General features: G+C 41.7%; 2 protein-coding genes across 3 annotated transcripts in view; one reads left to right on the top strand and one right to left on the bottom strand.

Annotated features, from left to right (window-relative positions):
• Nucleotides 1–18834, bottom strand: part of TDRD9 (tudor domain containing 9) — a 147788-nt gene extending 128954 nt beyond the window's left edge. For both annotated transcript variants that reach the window (XM_049897976.1, XM_049897977.1), the window contains exon 1: nucleotides 18581–18834. In XM_049897976.1, coding sequence (XP_049753933.1) covers nucleotides 18581–18771 — 191 coding nt within the window. In that variant the 5' untranslated portion in view covers nucleotides 18772–18834. The remainder of the gene's footprint in view (nucleotides 1–18580) is intronic.
• Nucleotides 3014–5899, top strand: RD3L (RD3 like). Its single transcript, XM_049897978.1, has 3 exons — nucleotides 3014–3625; nucleotides 4026–4331; nucleotides 4674–5899. Exons 2-3 carry the CDS (start codon nucleotides 4033–4035, stop codon nucleotides 4969–4971), a joined length of 597 nt encoding a protein of 198 aa, XP_049753935.1. The 5' UTR covers nucleotides 3014–3625; nucleotides 4026–4032; the 3' UTR covers nucleotides 4972–5899.

Below are 18834 nucleotides of genomic sequence, written 5' to 3'. Positions count from 1 at the left end.
AAAATAATATTGAGAAAATAAATTTAACAGCGTAGTTTTCCTCAAATACTAGTTGCATCTTTAATAGCCAAAAAAAAGAAAAACACCAATCCAGAACTTTTAATTCAGTAGCAAAGGGATTAAAAAGAGGATACTGGTCTCCCCACATTGAAAACAAACCCTCCACTAATTGCAATCAAACGCTCTCAAGTACCCTATGAGGTCCTGACCATAATGCCTAAAAAGTCAGGGCCTAAGTGATGCCAGGCTCCTTACCTTGTCCTTAAAAAAAAAAAAAAAAAAAAATTTTTTTCTTTTTGTCCTTAGGTGCCATAATTTTGTCCTAACATTCTTTTCCAGACTTAGCTACCTATGTACTTCCTTATACGTCTTAAATTCTTGCCTACACACGCACACACACACACAAAATGAAAGATGTGGTCCCTCTTCGCTATGAGTCTTATAAAATGTTATACTATTCAACTAAGAAGATGAAACCAAGAAAATCATGACAATGACAAAAAAGAAAATGATCTAATTCTTTAATAGTTTAGGCTTTGTCTTCCAGGAAAAAATATTGCAATGAGGTTGAAATTCATTAGAAACAGCCCATTTATTCACCTTACTAAAATGTTTGATTAAAAAAATTCATTGTTAGGCCCATAAAACAAAATGAGATTAAATGGGCACACCAGGCCAGAGTCAAGGATGAGAAGGCAGAAGGGAACAGGAAGGTTGATAACGGGGAACCCAAGGTCGAGAAGGGGAGAGTATTGACACGTCACGGGGCTGGCAACCAATGTCACAAAACAGTATGTGTATTGTTTAATGAGAAACTAATTTGTTCTGTAAACTTTCATGTAAAGTACTAAAAAAAAAAAAAAAAAAAACCCCGTAAGGTACACCCTTAGCTGCCCTGTCATGTTCCTCAACTGTGATCCTGAAGGCCAGCATCAAAATCATCTGGGAAGCTTGTTTAAAGAGAAATCTCCATGAGATCCTGGTATGAATGAAATCTAGTTAAAACTGAATTTATTTAAAAAATCCTCAGGTGATTTTTTTTTTAAGTCCAATGTTAACCTGATTATACTCGATTAAATAGGAAGGATTAACAAAAAGGTACTTCCTTACCTTTATCTACAAATACTCATGTTCCCTACCTATGTGGTAGTAGGGGAAATACTGTAATCAAAGAATGGTATTTAGTCTCCACTTCAATCTAACAATCTAAGGAGAGAGGAGAAACAAAGATAAACTTTGTAATAAATACAAGTATTACATCCAAAATCTGAGAACGTGTTTTACCCAAATAAAGGGCTCAAAGGAAGGTACACTGGATGTGAGCTGCAGCAGAAGGAAACGCTCTGTCAAGATGACCCTGAGCAAAGTCTCCATGGCAAGATGAGTGTTAAATAGGTCAAGGGGAAAAAGCGAATGACCTTCAAAAAGCTTTCTGCATGACTAGATCACTGCTCTTCTTTAAATCTCAGCTCAAAGGATGTCCTTCCAGCCAGAGAGGCCTTCCCTGCCTCCAGATCTGACAGAGGCCTCAGGTTTATTAAATAACCCACAACGATCCAGAATTACCTTACTGAATGATTCCTGACCTGTTTTGTCTTCCCACTAGAAGGCTGGATCCTTGAGGCCAGACTATACTGGGTCTCTCGGGTTCACTGCTCTATCCCCAGCCCCTAACCGGTACCCTGCCCACACAGACACTCAGTGTCTGCTGACTGCCTGAAAGCAAGCAATCACAGAAGAGGAGAGCAGACTCTCACCTGAAAGGATAAGGAATAGGGAGCAATAAGAGGGGACAAGAACACAGCTCAGCCTTTCTACAAGTTCAACAGCAAAGAGAAATAAAGCCAGAGTTTGAAGGGACAGTAACGCTAAGAAAAAAAAAAAAAAAATGATGTTTTCCCTCAGACAAAATAAAAAAATTAGCTGGCATCTGAGCTGGGCCCTGAAAACAGAATTAAAATGTGGACACATGAAGAAGAGAAAGAATGAGCCTTTCAGAATACAGAGCTGGTTTAACCAAAGCAGAAGGGTCAGAACAGCATGGCAAGAAGCAGCCGTCGGGCCTGGGGGGGAGTGGGAGAGGGCCGTGTGGAGCATGGGGTGCCACACTGCGAGGCCCTGAAGGGAGCTGCCGCTTGCGGCCCACACTCAATACATTCTAATACTGCTGTTACCGTTCCAAAAGTTGAAAAAGAAAAACTAAGCAACAAGAAGATTATTTAAAGAAAGTGGGAAGATTGATTTTAATTGTATTAGAAAATTTGGTAGGACATTTCTGTCATGATAATCTTGTGTCCTTTTCATGGTACCATACACAACAGAATGTGAAAACCTTCTCATTGAAGATAATGAGCCCTGACGTGTGGCTCGTAGGATGGCTACCCATGTGGCTGATGACTGTGCAGGACTGCAGGTCTGGTTTAAACAATGTCTACACTTCACAGCTCATTTGAAGGAGGAAGAAGTGGAAGTAACATACATAATAAAAGGAAACCCCACCATGTATGTACTTAACAAAGAACTAAAAAGCAGACAATCTTTTATAGCCTGCCCACTCTTTAGCGAGAGACAAGCAAGGCCTGACTAGAAAATGAAGGCCGTTCCACATCAGTACTCTCCCAGACAGTAAGCCTGTGTTTCACCTTCAGCTTCAAAAGAAAACACCAAAATGATTTTCTATAATGAATTCTAAGCTTTTATTTTGAACTCTGTATGTTCTCAGTCTCTACTTTTTTTCTGACCTTAACCTATTACTGCCTTATCACCTTGTTTTTAAAGAGATTCTGAAACACATTTTAAAGTTATCTATTTGAGTGTTTATCATTTTCTCTAGTATTTCAGCTTGCTTAAATAGACAAACTTCAATACTATTTAGCAAGAAAAACAAGTACAGAATGTAACGTTTGCTAAATATTTCACACGTGACTGATAGCAGCGTTCCTTGCCTATTTCGCTCAGTTACAACCAGCTTTCTCAGATGTATTTTTTTTTTTTTTTTTTGCAAAGAGTCAAGTCTGATCTATTTTTCCTGCTTTCATTAGAGAGGATAGTGACCTGGCTTCTCCATGGCCTGAAAGTTACAGCTGAAGAATAAAAGCAGCATGGTTATTTTTAGAGCTCTACAGGCATAAAATACAGCACGGAGCTGTGACCTACAGCTATGCACAGCGCGGCACCACGTCAGGCCAGAGTCTCAACTTCAGCTGGGAGCACATCTGGGCGCCCCAGACGCCCACGCCTCGCTCCGTCGCCGAAGATGCGTCTGGATGTATTTAGGGCCAGCGTCCACAGCTGCCAGCACCTTTTTCAAACAGACTGAGCTGTGTTCAAAAGGTACACCGTTATATAATTTGTGAAGGTTAAATGGTAAATTATTTTTGTCATTTCTTCTAGCTTGCTTACAAGGTGAATTAATGAGCATTCCCTCCAAATGAAGACATCACAACCTCATTCCTAACACAGAAAGTTATTTATGGCAAACACCCTTCCAGTGGGTAAACAGGAGGCTGCTTCCTTCCACGGGGGACGCGTCCGCAAGGACAGGGTACACCCGAGCAAAGCACGGCTTCCTCACCCATTCAGGGAAACCGGCAACATCACCACGTCGGGTCCATCAACTTCACAGGTATGCTTTAAATCTTTCCTTGACAAAGCGTAAAGCAAAGGTGTGTTTTTAGATAGCACTTTCCGACCAATTAAAATTTTAAAGCCTCCTAAGAACTTTTAATAGCAAGTGTTAGTGAGTTATTTTCAGAAATTGTTCAGTCTGTAGATAATCTCCGATTTTGCATATTCAGTTTCTGCTTAGCGACATAAAAGTATTTTCAAAGCTTATTTTTTGGCACTGACCTAGTTAGAAATTAAAAGACTTTAATCCATGTTCTAATCTTATTTATTCTGACCTGCATATATAACCAGTGAAAACTTCATGCACTCCTCTGGCAAATTTATTGTAAAGAAATCAATATTTGTTCATTAGAACCACGACATTTTATGCAAATAAACAAGTGAGAATATCTCCATAGGCTAAAAATGCCACTTTTTGGCTGGATGAAATGGCCAAAAAACAACAACTACAAGCCCACACACTGTCCTGGGTCAGACGTGGTGACAAAGACTCTGCTTCGTGAATTAAAATGGCACTTAAAGGAGCGAGAGAGATTAATACAAGAGATTGAAAATGAACAAAAAGTGAAAAAAACAGGTGTGGATTACAACTGGCTGAGAAACTACCAGAATCCCCATATAACTATCCCAGCTACTGAACAGAGACAACTCGAAGTTCTTTGCTCAAAAGTTCAACCTTGCCAAACCGGAACTATTCTCAGCAGGTAAAAATGCTACATTCTTTTCTTGCGATATTTACTACTGTCAAATCTACGTTCCTCATATAGTCCAGAAAGCGTATTCTCTAGTGTAAATTCTTTAATCATGCGTGTCAAATGCTCAGCAACCAAAATCCCTAGGGATAACTTGGACAAAAATATCTGTTAATATCTTACTGCCTAAGAATTTTTTTTTTAATTTCATTACTAGAAGCATAATTTTAAAGCAACGTACAGATTACACAAAGGATGGGTGACTATTAGAAGTGTGTGGTTACACTGTATTTTGGAGGAAAAGGGATGTGACAAAAGAAATTTTCCAAATTTTCATTACTGCTTTCCCTCTAGATTTCGAGAAGTTTTGGCAGAAAATGATGTCTCGCCATGGGAAATAGTCTACATCTTCAAACAAGTTCTGAAAGACTTCCTAAGTAACACTGACAAAAGAAGTCAGCGAGAGGGCCTGGAGGATCTGCGGGACGTGAGCTGTTCTGTTCATTCTGCAGACCCAGGTGGGAGCTCCGAGAGTTCAGACAAAGACGAAATACCCACTATTTCAAGTTACGTAGACAAAAACACAAAGAACAGGTTCCCCACATCCTCACAGAGAATCTGGAACCTACCACATTACTTCCCATCAAGTTAGGTTACCTGTCACCAGGGAACTTTGTATGATCATCTTACTATGAAGACAAAGACAAAGTGATATGACTTCCTGTTTCTCTCTGTTGCAAGGTCAGAAGTTAAATTCCTGTGGATGTATCGTGTGTTTTAAATAGTTTTCCTTTTCTAACGACTCTAAAAACGCAGTGTTGTCATTGAACAATATGCTTTTAACTAATATGTTTCTTAAATATTTTGAAAAAATGTTTGAAGATCTCTTATACCTCAAACACATCTCACAGGTACTAAGGTAATTTTATTTAGTATGAAACCTGAGAAGTTCTGTGTGATACTTAGGCATTAATCTTGATTTTTATTCAAAAAGGAAGCTACGTATAGAATAAACTGTATGAACCAGTGTGAATCTTATCTTTACAATGTAACACTGAAACGGAGTCTGCATCATCATCTGCAGACCCGTCCCTCTCAGCGGGGACGAGGGGAAGAGAGGCAGTGAGGGAGGAAATAATGTGCGGTGTGAAAACAAAGCCGTGCTTTATCCCAAAGTTTAATCACAACATTTTTAATCTCAAGTAACATTAACGGAAAACATAAAGAACACAGTTTCATATTTTATCAGGAAAAAGAAATGGGTTGGTTTAGTATCAGTAGCTGCTACTCTCAAAGACAAGTCCAAAGGTAACGTGTAATTTGAACCTACAGTATACTGGTCATTTAAAATAGCAAAATATTTAATCTATGAAATGTAACATTTTATAAGTTCATTAAAGTAGGAAAATATTTGTTAGTCAGATTTATTTATTTTTTATAAAGTACTAAAATCTTAACCATTCTTAAAGGTAAATCCAAGGAACCCAATGTCTAAAACTTTATGTATACTTACTGGTTTTCTTTCCTCTAAAAAGAAAAAACATTCCAGATTGGAACAAAATACCCTCTCCATTAAAAAAAAAAAAAAAAAAATACTCTGACTCATTTCCTCTCGCATTTGTGTCTGACTTATACACCATTTTGAATTGGCCTCTATTTGGTCTAAATTCCAGCCATGTACATAATCTGTACCCACGTGACTGGGGCTTAATAAGATAAGGTTACTGGAAACACACCCCAAGTAGATCTAAAATAAAGACACCTCTCATTCCTGTTTCCTTTTGGTCCAATTTTCATGACATAACTATCTATGGCATCTTCAATCCCTGTAAGACTTCTTAGAGTAGAAATAGAAACTGTGGAAGAAATAAATGTGCTCAAAAGTACACAATCGCTTATTGTGCAGCGAATGTAGAAAATAGCAAACATGAGTTTTAAGATATTGTTGCCTTAATGATAACGCCAAAGTGTTTGCTTTAAACAGAAGCTGGAGTCTATCTGTGAAGTCCATCACCAGACTGGGTAACTCACCAAGTATGTCAGGAAACACACCATGAAAAAGCCCTAAACATTTCAATCTCCATCTAAGGCAGCTGACAGACACTGAACAGGAGAAATGAGTGAGCCCACCGCATTTCCAGGAAGGGGCCATCTTCCACGTTCAGACAGGAAAAAAGATAAGTTTTTTTTAATTGTGTTTTAGGTGAAAGTTTACAGCTCGAGTTTATTTCTCATTCAAAAATTTATACACATACTGTTCTGTGACATTCGTTGCAATCCCCAGAATGTGACAGCACACTCCCCCTTTCCACCTCGGGTTCCCTGTGACCATTCAACCAGTTCCTGTCCCTTCCTGCCTTCTCATCCTGCGTTTGGACAGGAGCAGCCCATCTGGTCTTGTGTATCTGATTGAACTAAGAAGCACACTTCTCATGTGTGTTATTTTTTGTTTTATAGTCCTATCTAATCTTTGTCTGAAGAGTAGGCTTTGGGAATGGTTTCAGCTCTGGGTTAACAGAACGTCCAGCAGCCAAAGATAATTTTTTAATATTAAAATTAAAATACCATTTAAAAATAACAGTTTTATATACTCCCATCAGAAACCTTACAGTAACTGGCAAACCCATATTCAGTTATGTCATCCCACCAGGCCAGGAAGAAGGTGAAGCTCACGCCACTCTAAGTGACCCACAACGCAGTTAACTAACCCACAACCAGACCTGAAAAGACAACGGAAAAATACACTGAGTGCTGGTATTCGAGTTTCAGTCACGTTTCCTGTGAGAGTACTGGTATAGGTAATTTAAACTATAGTTGTTAATACAAATAACTTTCTGAATATTAATAGGTCCATGTTTTTATACATTGGGTTGTTTATGGTACCTAAAGCTGTCAAAGGAATTAGGATCAAAAATATTAAGGGGAAGGTACAGATGAGGGTGAGGTCTCCTAGGAAAGTTTCAGGACTGTTGATAAAAAGCAGTATTAGCACAGTAGCTAAAATTTTAGCTAAGCAAAGTAAGAAGTAATAAACTAACCCGTGTAAAAGCATTCTGCATGATACCTGACATATAGTAGGTTCTCAAAAATTAGCCTTAAAAAGACCAGACTTAATGGTCTGACTGAGACTAAAAGGACCCCAGAGGTCATGGTCCCCAGACCTTCTGTTAGCCCAAGACAGGAACCATTCCCAAACCCAACTCTTCAGACAGGGATTGGACTGGACTACAGAAAAAGATACTGGTGAGGAGTGAGCTTCTTGGATCAAGTACACACATGAGACTATGTGGGCAGCTCCTGTCTGGAGGGGAGATGAGACGATAGAGGGGGTTGGAAGCTGGCTGAATGGACACGAAAACAGGGTGGAGAGGAGTGTGCTGTCTCTAAGGGGGAGAGCAACTAAGAGTATATTGCAAAGTGTATATAAATTTTTGTATAAGAAAGAAACTTTCACTTAAAGCACAATAAAAAAAAAAATTTTAAATAGCCTTATAACCAACCAGCCCAATCCATTTAATAATACTGAAGTCACTCTTCTACATGCCAAGCTCTGTGCTAAGCACTCTATGTACAATCTCACTTAATCCTCACCTTGTAAAGTAGGTGATATTAATCCCGTTGCACAGATGAGCAAACAGCCTCAGATGTGTCCGATGGCTTGCTTAACATCACTGGTAAAGGTGGTAAATGGCAGAGCTGGCATTCATATCCAGTCTGTCAGACCTGCACCACGTCCAGCCCCGACATACCTTTGAGTTCCAAATGCACGCAGCCAGGTTCCTACCTAACACCTCTCAAATGTCCACAGGCAACTTAAACTCAACATGTTCAAAACTAAAGTCACGGAGGTTGATTTGTTTTCTAAAAGGATAACTAAAATTCAAGAAAGGAACCAACTTATACACAATCAAAACAACGTCCACCTAAGAGCATAAATCTTCAAGTACTTCATCAACTGCGTTTTCCACCTCAGTAAATGACAACACTACCCAACCATCCAACTCCGCAAGCCGGAAACGCAGAGTCACTTTAGTCCCCTTCAGACTGGGGCGGGGGAGGGGGCAGAAAATCACTAACAAGTCAGCCTGCGTTTGTGGTAAGTGCATCAGATGAGAGCTGGAAAGACGGCAGGAGGAGGACTTCCTCAGCTATGGGTCACAGGAGCCTTCTCTAAGGAGGTGACATTGACGACAAATGATGAACAGGCCTATCATGAGGAGGAAGAAACAGTAAACGTGGGAGCCCCAAGTAAGAATGAATCTGTCTTCCAAACCGAAAACCAAACCAAAAAAACGCAAACCAAACCCCCTGCCGTCGAGTCGATTCCGACTCAAGGTTTCCAAAAACCAAACCAGTTGCCATTAAGTCCAACTAAATGCCAGCATGGTCGCAGCACTGCAAAGGACAGCAACAGACAATTAGGCAGGTGCCAGAAGGAAGGACACTCTGTAAGCCCTGCTACAAAGTCTGAACTTGACTGTCACAGCCCTCTATCCCACACAGCCACACCTGTGCTCCAGGAACCCTCGGCAAGAATGTTTACTCAAGAATTCGTTCACTCGACAAATATTGACTGAGCATCTATCTCAAAGCAGGCATTCTCCTATGTGCTAGAACCTAGAAAGGAGGCAACATAGGAAGCCAGGAGACCAAAAATAGAAGGCTTTTGTAACAGTCCAGGCGAGAGGTGAGAGGGTGGTTTGGTCTAGGGTGGTGACAGCATGAACAGCGGAAAGTGGTCACGGTCTGAAAATATTTTATGATATAACTGCCAGGATTTTCAGATTTTTATTTGATTTCTTGAAATAAATTATCTCAAATATCTTGAAATACCCAGCAGTTTTTTAAAACGATGAGGTAGAGTTATGTGTCCTGAAGTATGAAGTGCTCAAAAACATATATAATTCCATATATATGCACATCCATACATATGGTGTGCAACTTAATACTTATATTAAGTTTTAATTATACTAAAATGCACATCATATATACAGATATCCTACTATGTACCAAAACCCACAAAACTACATTCCTAATGTGTGAACTTGCATGTAAAGCCCAAGAAAAATACCTAGAACACTAAAGTGATTAAGTGACAACTTCCGGAAAAAAGAGCGAGATTGAAGACACGGCAAGAGGAGCTTTAAGTCACAGTAAAATTCCAGCAATAGCTAGCTCTCATAACATTACTTGTATAAATTAAAGAACAAAGTTCTTTCAAAAAGAAAGGCTATAACTAGCTCGTGCCAGTTGAAGCAGTAGTTTGCCTTTGGTCAAGCGTACATACACATACATATACATACGTTGCTGTCGTTAGGTTCCATCGAGTTGGTTCTGACTCATAGCGACCCTATGAGAACTAAACATTGCCCAGTCCTGCACCATCCCACAAACATTGCTATGTTTGAGCCCATTGTTCAACCCACTGTGTTATTCCATCTTGTTGATGGTCTTCCTCTTTTTCACTGACCCTCTACTTTAGCAAGCATGATGTCCTTCCCCAAAGTATGTGAGATGAAGTCTCGCCATCCTTGCTTCTAAGGCACATTCTGGCTGTCCTTCTTCTGAGACAGACTTATTCGTTCTGGCAGTCTGTGGTGTATTCAATATTCTTTGTCAACACCATATTTCAAAGGTATCGATTCTTCTTCACTCTTCCTTATTCACTGTCCAGCTTTCACGTGCATATGAGGTGACTGAAAACATCATGGCTTGAGTCAGGCTCACCTTACTCCTGAAAGTGACATCTTCGCTTTTGAATACTTTAAAGAGATCTCTTGTGGCAGATTTGTCCAATGCAATATGTCATTTGATTTCTTGACTGTTGCTTCCATGGGTGTTGACTGCAAATCCAAGTAAAACGAAATCCTTGACAACCTCAATGTTTTCTCTTTTTATCATGATGTTGCTTATTGGTCCAGTTGTGAGGATTTGTTTTCTTTATGTTGAGGTACAATCCATACTGAAGGCTGCAGTCTTGGACCTCCATCAGCAAGTGCTTCCAATCCTCTTCGTTTTCAGCATGCAAGATTGTGTCATCTGCATAACACGGGTTTTTAAGGAGCCTTCCTCCAATCCTGATGTTACATTCTTCTTCACATAGTCCAGTTCCTTGGACTATTTGTTCAGCTTACAGACTGAATAAACCAAACCAGCTACTGTTGAGTCAATTCTGACTCACAGTGACCCTACAAGTACGGTGTCAGGATACAACCCTGACACACACTTTTCCTGACTTTAAATCATGCAGTATCACCTTCATCTGTTCGAATGACTGCCTCCTAGTCTATCTACAGGTTCCTCATGAGCACAATTAAGTGTTCTGGAATTTCTATTCTTCACAACACTATCCATAGTTTGTTATGATTCACAGTCAAATGCCTTTGCATAGTCAATAAGCACACACACACCCTCACACCCCTACCTACCAGAGGAGTAACAAGCATGTTACGATTCAATCCAGGCGGTGCGGATGAGACAGCAGCTCTCATCGGGTCTAGTGTAAAGACCCATCATACTGTAAGCACTCGACAACTGTGACTTACTAAGGCAGTTCATTCATTCAAACCACTCTGGCTTGAATTTCTGGCAGTTCCCAGCCAATGTGCTGCTGCAACTGCTTCTGAATGATCCTCAGCAAAATTTTACTTGCCTGTGATATTAATGATATTGTTCGATAACTTCCATATTTACACATACACATACATACACATGGATATGGCCCTGGTGCTGTAGTGGTTAACAGCTCAGCTGCTAACCAAAAGGTTGGCAGTTTTAATCCACCAGCCACTCCTTGGAAACCCTATGGGGCAGCTCTATTCTGTCCTATGCGGTCCTTATGAGTCGGAATTCCCGTTAACGGTTCTAAGAGATGCATGGACAGGGCTCTGAACAGTGGTTTAACGTGGGCTATCTCACTTGGTTTCCCTCTGGCTCTTCTAGCTGCTCCTCCTCAGTCTCCTTTGCCGTTCCATCTTTTCAACTTCTAAACATTCAATCACCCCAGGCTTGGGCCCTTGGACCTATTCTCTCTACACCCACCCTCCTCTAGGATCTAACACTCAGAGTCTGGGTGGTCTCACCTCATTGGTCTCAAAGCCTTAAACTCCCAACTGCATAGCCCCAGCTGGTCTTCCTTCCACAACTCCAGATTGCCTATATTTATTGTCATCTAACAGGCATTTCAAAATTAACATGTCCATAAGCAAATCCCTGGTATTCTGTCCACCTTGAGTATTGTGCTCTTTTAAAGAATTAGCTATATGGGATCAAACTGACAACAGCTACTCAAAAGGTTAGATAGGAAGCTTCAGGGGCAATGAGCTTATATTAACGGTGGAGGAATAATTCAGGAAAGGATGAGAATAGCTGCACACCCTGAAGAATGTAATCAATGTCACTGAATTGTACGTGTAGAAATTGTAGAATTGGTGTATATTTTGCTGTATATTTTCAACAACAATTTTTGTTTTGTTTTTAAATCCCTGCTATTCCTCCACAAACCAGCTCTTCCTGCAGTTTTGTCTTTCCCAGTTAATGGCAACACCTACCAGCAGCTCAGGCCAGAAACCTTGTGTCACCCTTGACTGCTTTCTCTCTCCTATCCTATATCCAGTTCATCTACAAAACACTTGCCTCTACTTTTAAAACACATCCTAGATCTACCACTGCTCAGCATTCCTGCTGCTACCACCCTGGTCTAAGCCACCATCACATCTCTGGCTTGGATGATACCAAAAGCTTCCTCCCTAATCTCCCTGTTTCTGACTTTGGCTCCCATAGTCCATTCAACACAGCAGCGATCCTGTCAAAGTCAGAAGCCACATCATGTCATGGCTTGGCTCAAAACCCCAAAGCCTCCTCAAATGGCTTCCCTTCTCCCTCAGGTGCAGCAGCAAAGTCCTCACTATGACTTAAAAGGCAACTCTTGACCTTTCTGTTCTCTCTCTGGCCTCATCTATTATCTCCCCCTCAATCGCTCTCTTCCAGCAGCAGGTAGTAGATACAAAGTAGATACTCAATGACACCAAAAGCAGGAGCACAAAAGAAAAACATAGATAAATTGGACTTCATCAAAATTAAAAACTTTTGTGCATCAAAAGACATTATCAAGAAAATAAAGGGACAACCTACAGGATGTGAGGAAATATTCGTGAACCGTATATCTGACAAGGGTTTAATATCCAGAATATAGAAATAGCTCCTACAACTCAACAACAAAAGGACAAAAAAAACCAATTAAAAAATGGGCAAAGGACATGAATAGATATTTCTCCAAAGAAGATAAACAAATGGCCAATAAGCACACGAAAAGATGCTCAGTATCATCGGTCACTGCTGCTGTTGTTTTGTTTTTGGCTGCTGTCGAGCTGACTCTGACTCATGGCAATGCCGTGTGTTGCAGAGTAGAACCGTTCCAGAGGGTTTCCAAGGCTGCGACCTTCAGAAGTAGGTCTCCAGATGTATCTTCCAAAGTGCCTCCGGGTGGGTTCAAACTGCCAATCTTTCAGTTAGTAGTCCGGCGCTTTACTGTTTGTGCCACTCAGGCAGGGAAACACAAATCAAAACCACAACGAGATACCACTTCACACATACTAGGATGGCTATTGTCAGGAAAATGGAAAACAACAAGCGTTGGTGAAAATGCAGAGCAACTGGAAACCTCATGCATTGCTGGTGGAAACGCAAAATGAAGCAGCCACGGTGGAAAAGTGTAGTGAATCCTCAAGAAGTTAAACATAAAACTACCACGTGGCCCAGCAATCCCACTCCTAGATACATACCTAAGAGAAAGCAGGGATGCGAAAAGAGACTTGCACACCAATGTTCACTGCAGCACAATCCACAAAAGCCGAAAGGTGGAAATAACCCAAATGTCCACCAAGAGATGAATGGATAATAAAGTGTGGTATATACAGACAGTGGAATGTTACTCAGCCTTAAGGAGAAATGAAGTCCTGATACACGCCACAACATGAATGAACCTTGAAAACATTATGCTAAGTAAAATAAGACAGGTAAAACATGAAAAACACTGTATGATCCCAGTGATATGAAATATCTAGAATAGGCAAATGTATAGAAACCGGTCTTTTAGTGGCCACCAGGACTAGAAGGGGTGGGGGGAAGGGGAATCAGCTCTTGGGAGACACCAAGGTTCTGTTAACGGTGATGGAATAATCTGGAAACAGTGGTGACGGCTGCACAAAATGAACGTAATCAACGTCACTGAATCGTACGTATAAAAAATGGTGAATTGGCAAATGTTTTGTTATATATATTTTTACCACAATAAAGCTTTCTTAAAACTTCAAAAAAAATGCAGAGATACTCAAATACTTTTTAAATTAATAGGAAACCCCGCTCTTACTGCCATGGAGTCAATTCTGACTCATAGCAACCCCACAGGGTTTCCGAGGCTGTAAATCTCTAAGAAGCAGACTGCCATGTCTTTCTCCCATGGAGCTGCTGGTGGATTTGAATCGCCGACCTTTCAGTTAGCAGTTGGGAGCTTTAACCACTGCGCCACCAGGACTCCTTAATTAATAGGAAAGCTACCTAATAAACTAAACCTGTTAAATAGACAAAAAGGTTATTAAAAAACATGGACTTTGTGGGTAAATGGAAAATAAGAATCCTTGGAGAACAACATAGGCGTCTACTAATATCTGTGTGAGGTCTAAACAATGAAAGACAACAAGACATAAAGGAAAAAGAATATGCTCTGGAGACAAACACGTCCAGTTCTACAACATAACAGATATGTGGACTGGGACAACTTAGTTTCTCAACCTCTCTGACCCTTGACTTCCTCAGCTCTAAAGGGGAATTTCACCTGTCTGTCTGAAGGACTAAGGTTGCTCATATTGCCTGTGCTGCCTGACACAAAACCAAACAAACACTAGACATTCAGCTTACAGTAAAACATTCCAAGAGGGAAAACTGAAATTAAGACTAACAGGAACTGGGTAAAAGCAATCACCAAATAATGGTAATGTGAAAGCTTCCTATGGTGAAGCCTTCTCAGGGACAAGGTAAACTTTAAGGTGTTGAAGACTCGAAGATAAAAAGTAAGAACTAAGCAAGACCATCATAAACTGGGAGTTGATGTGATTTGTTAAAACAGGGGAAAGCCTACCTCCCACAGAAAGCACAAGAAACACCCGGCAGGAAAAAGTGGGAGGGATGCAAGGCTCCATCCCGAAGGAAAGTGGGCCCTAAGAACACTGGAGGAGAATGCTCAAAATGGCATAACACAGCTGCCAGGTTCTTTCTCTTCATACACCAAGGTGAAGAAACAGGAATGTAAGGAGAAAAGAGCAGACTCCACAATCAGCACCAAGGGGCAAATGTAATACCACTCAGATATAAGAAGGAGGAAAACCCTTACGATCACTGAAAGTATCATTTACAAACCATTCGATTACTCACAGACCTCCCAACACCCAGGACTCTCCCACATCTCACCACAGAGAAGTGCTTTTTTCAGTCTTCTGACCAAAATCACACTAAGTACCCTCACGCTATAATCTGGTCCTTGTGCATATAAACACATCCATCTCCCAGATCAATTCATATCTGTACTACCTACAATGCATTCTGGTATTTTTCATTGCTTTTCTTTTTCCAATGTTGGTCGTTACTCATAAAACTCGTTAAGCTGATTGAGCAACCCTTTCAGGGACTGGAGTCAGTTGTCTCAGTGCAAGCTAATCTTACCGCCTTTTATTGTGCAATAGCTGATACTTAGAACAGCCTTCCTTCTATGTCACAAGTTTTCACATCAACATCAAAACTCGCCTTTACCAGAAAGTCCTCATTCAACAAGTAGCAGCATCCACCGTGTGCCAAGCATTGTGGTTCAGACTGGCTTCATGGATCAACTCACCCAAAATCTGAATCCCAGCTCTACTACTGCATTAGCTTCTTACTGCCGCCATAACAAATCACAAATTCAGCAGTTTAAAACATTTATTATTTCAGGTTCTGTAGGTGGCCTCAACGAGGTCCTCTACTGAGGGTCTCACAATGCCAAAACCACAGTGTTGACAGGTTGTTGGCCGAATTCAGTTCTTGAACCTATAGGACTGAGGTCCCCATTTCTTTGCTGGCTGTCAACCGGGGTCCAGTATTTGCCCTTGGCTGCCACATTTCTTCTCAGGCTTTCCATGTGGCCCCTCTAGCAAAGGCAGGGCAAGTCCTTCTCACATTTCAAATCTCTCTGACTTCAGACAGACAAAAAGTTCTCTGCTCGTAAGGGCTCATGTGATCAGGGTGAGCTCCCCTGGATAATCAAGGGTAATCTCTCTATTTTAAGGTCCGTAACCTTAATTACAGGAGCACTGGTGGTGCAATGGTTAAAGTGCTCAGCTGCTAAACTAAAGGTCAGCGGTTAGACTCCACCAACTGCTGCACAGGAGAAAGATGTGACGGTCTACTTCTGTTAAGATTTCAGCCTTAGAGGGGAAGTTCCATTCTATCCTACAGCATCACTATGAGTTGGAATTGACTCAACAGCAATTGGTTTGGTTTTTTCGTTTAACTTCATTTACATCTAAAATCACTTTTCTCATGTATCATAACACATTCACAGGTTCCAAGAATTAAAGTGTGGACATCTTTGGGGGGTCATTCTGCCTACCACGACCACCTGCTATGTGAAGCTGAGCAACTCACTTTACCAGTCAAGTATGTTTTCTCATCTATAAGATAATGCCACCAGCCTCAAAGGGTTGTTGTGAAGACTAAATATGCTGTTGTTGTTGTTAGGTGCCATCGAGTTGGTTCCAGCTCACAGCAGCCCTATGTACTACAGAACGAAACACTGCCTGGTCCTGTGCTATGTTCACAATCGTTATGCTTAAGCCCATTGTTGCAGTCACTGTGTTAGTCCATCTCGTTGAGGGTCTTCCTCTTTTCACTGACCCTATACTTTACCAAGCATGATGTCCTCTCCAGGGACTGACCCCTTCTGATAACATGTTCAAAGTATGTAAGACGTGGTCTTGCCATCTTTGCTTCTATGGAGCATTCTGGTTGCACTTCTTCCAAGACAACATAAGGTTTTCACTGGCTATTTCTTTTTAGTATAGGGTCGTTATGAGTCAGAATTGACTCGACAGCAGTGGGTTTTAATTCTTTTTAGAAGAAGAGTGCTGGGTCCTTCTTCCTAGTCTCAGTCTGGAGGCTGAGCTAAAACCTGTCCTCCATGGGTGACCCTGTCGGTATCTGCATACCAGTGGCATAGCTTCTAGCATCACTGCAAAACGGAAGCCCTCATAGTACGACAAACTGACAGACACTATAAATAATATAGTTATGTTTAATTGAGTACCTACTGCATGCTCGGAACTATGTCACTGGATATACATGTGTTAAGGGTCTGGGGGGGTATTTCCAGAAGAATGTCATCTAAGCCAGCACTACTCACAGTGTGATTTGTAGACTGACATTGGTTGCCAGTCTGTCACCAGGGAAGTACAGAGGTTGAAACTTTCATGGTAATTTTACAAAATAATTTTACATATGCTGAATCTAATAATTTATATAGAGCTTGTATTATGTCTTTCTTCATTTCTCTGAAATGTCATTTTAACTGGTTTTATAAAATTCTCAGTCTATAAAGACTAGAAATTTAGAAAACTGGTCCTCAGTAGTTCAAATGACATTTAAATCTACAATTTTGGCTTCCGACAAGGACAATAATAATTTACTTCCAATATCACAACGAGTAATTTTAAAACAATGCTCTTGGTGCCTACTCTCACCACTTCTATTCAATATTGCATTCGAAGTCCTAGATAAAGCAATAAGACAAGAAAAAGAAAAAGCATCCAGAAAAAAAAAAAAAAGTAAAATTATCTCTATTCCTGGAATGTATGATCTTATATATCGACACTCCCAGAGTCCATAAGAAAACGTCCGGAGCTTATAGAGGAATTTGGCAAAGTTACATGTATGAGGTTGACAAATAAAAATCAGTTGGGTTTCTATACATTCGTAATGAGAAATCAGAAAGGGAAATTAGGGAAACAATTCCATCTTTACTAGCATCTGAGAGAATAAAATACCTAAGAATAAATCTAACCAGGGACATTAAGGGCTTATACAACGAAAACTATAAAACACTTCTGAAAGAGATTAAAGAAAATACAAGTAAAATAGAAAGATGTTCAAGCTCATGGATTAGAAGACTTAATATTGCTAAAATGCCAATAATACCCAAAGCAATTTACAGATTCAATGCAATCCCATTCAAAATTCCCATAGCCTTCTTTACACAAATAAAAAACCAATCCTCAGCTTTATGCGGAAAGGCAAGAGGCCTCAAATAGCTAAAGCAATGTCGAAAGAGAAGAATAAAGGAAGAAGGCTCACACTTCCTGCTTTTAAAACATACTATACAGCTACACTAATCAAAACGGCCTGGTGCTGGTATAAGAGACACGTAGCCCCTTGCAGTATAGTTGACTCTGACTCACAGCAACCCTACAGGACAGGGTAGAATTGCCCCATATGTCTGCCAAGAACTGCCTGGGGGGTTCAAACTGCTGACCTTTTGGTTCCAGCCACAGCTCTTAACCACTACACCACCAGGATCAATGGAATAGAATCCGGAGTCCAGAAGTAAACCCACACATCTATTGTCAACTGATTGTTTTAACAAGAGTACTAAGTCCATTTAACGATGAAGGGAGAGTCTCTTCAATAAACGGTGCTGGGAAAACTGGATTTCCACACGCAGAAAAATGAAATAGGATCTGTGCCTTCCGTGCAATGGGTCACTTTTGTGTGGCCTTTCCCGCGATGGTCTTGTAACTCCCACCCAAGTCACTGGATGGGACAGTGTGATGGGGTAAGACGCGGTCCACCAAAATCACGCAAGCAGATTTACTGAGCGCAACTACTTAAATCAAAAGACAGGGGAAGGAGAAGGGTTAGTGACGCTGAGCAAAGAGCAGGGACCCTAGAGACACTCAGCTCCTGACAGAGGAGCCCCGGGCCCACGATGCCCAAAGGGTGACACCCGAGAGGCCAACGCAGGAGGCGCGAACCCCCGAGGCGCGAACCCCCGAGGGGCGAACCCCCGAGGCGCGAACCCCCGAGGCGCGAACCCGGCCGAGGCCCCGGGACAGCCGTGGGAAGGGGTGGCTGCTCTGAAGCAGCCATGGAAAGGACTCGGGGGGGCCGCGGGGTATCGGTGTCGCCCGGCCTCCCGGTGCCCCGGCCCAGCGCGGCCCGCTGCCGTCGCCCGGTCCTACCTCCCGAAGGCCGCGGCAGGCTCGGCGGGGGCCTGGGCCGCGGGGCTGGAGACCGCGCCCAGCCGCTGGGCCTCGTCCCTGGCCGCCTCGGCCGGGAAGGCGGGCGGGGCGCCCAAGAGCTCCACATTGGTCACGGTCTTGCCGATGGTGAACCAGTCGTTGATCTGGTCGAGGGTGAGCTTGCGCAGCATCCTCACAACCCGGCGTCGGCGGCCTCAACCGCCCAGTCAGCGCGGCGGGAAGCGGCGACGGCG

This window comes from Elephas maximus, chromosome 10 (assembly GCF_024166365.1).
Source record: "Elephas maximus indicus isolate mEleMax1 chromosome 10, mEleMax1 primary haplotype, whole genome shotgun sequence".
In the NCBI taxonomy this organism is placed as follows: domain Eukaryota; kingdom Metazoa; phylum Chordata; class Mammalia; order Proboscidea; family Elephantidae; genus Elephas; species Elephas maximus.
The sequence above is the reverse complement of the archived record's forward strand: the minus strand, read 5'-3'. Positions and strand labels throughout refer to the sequence as shown.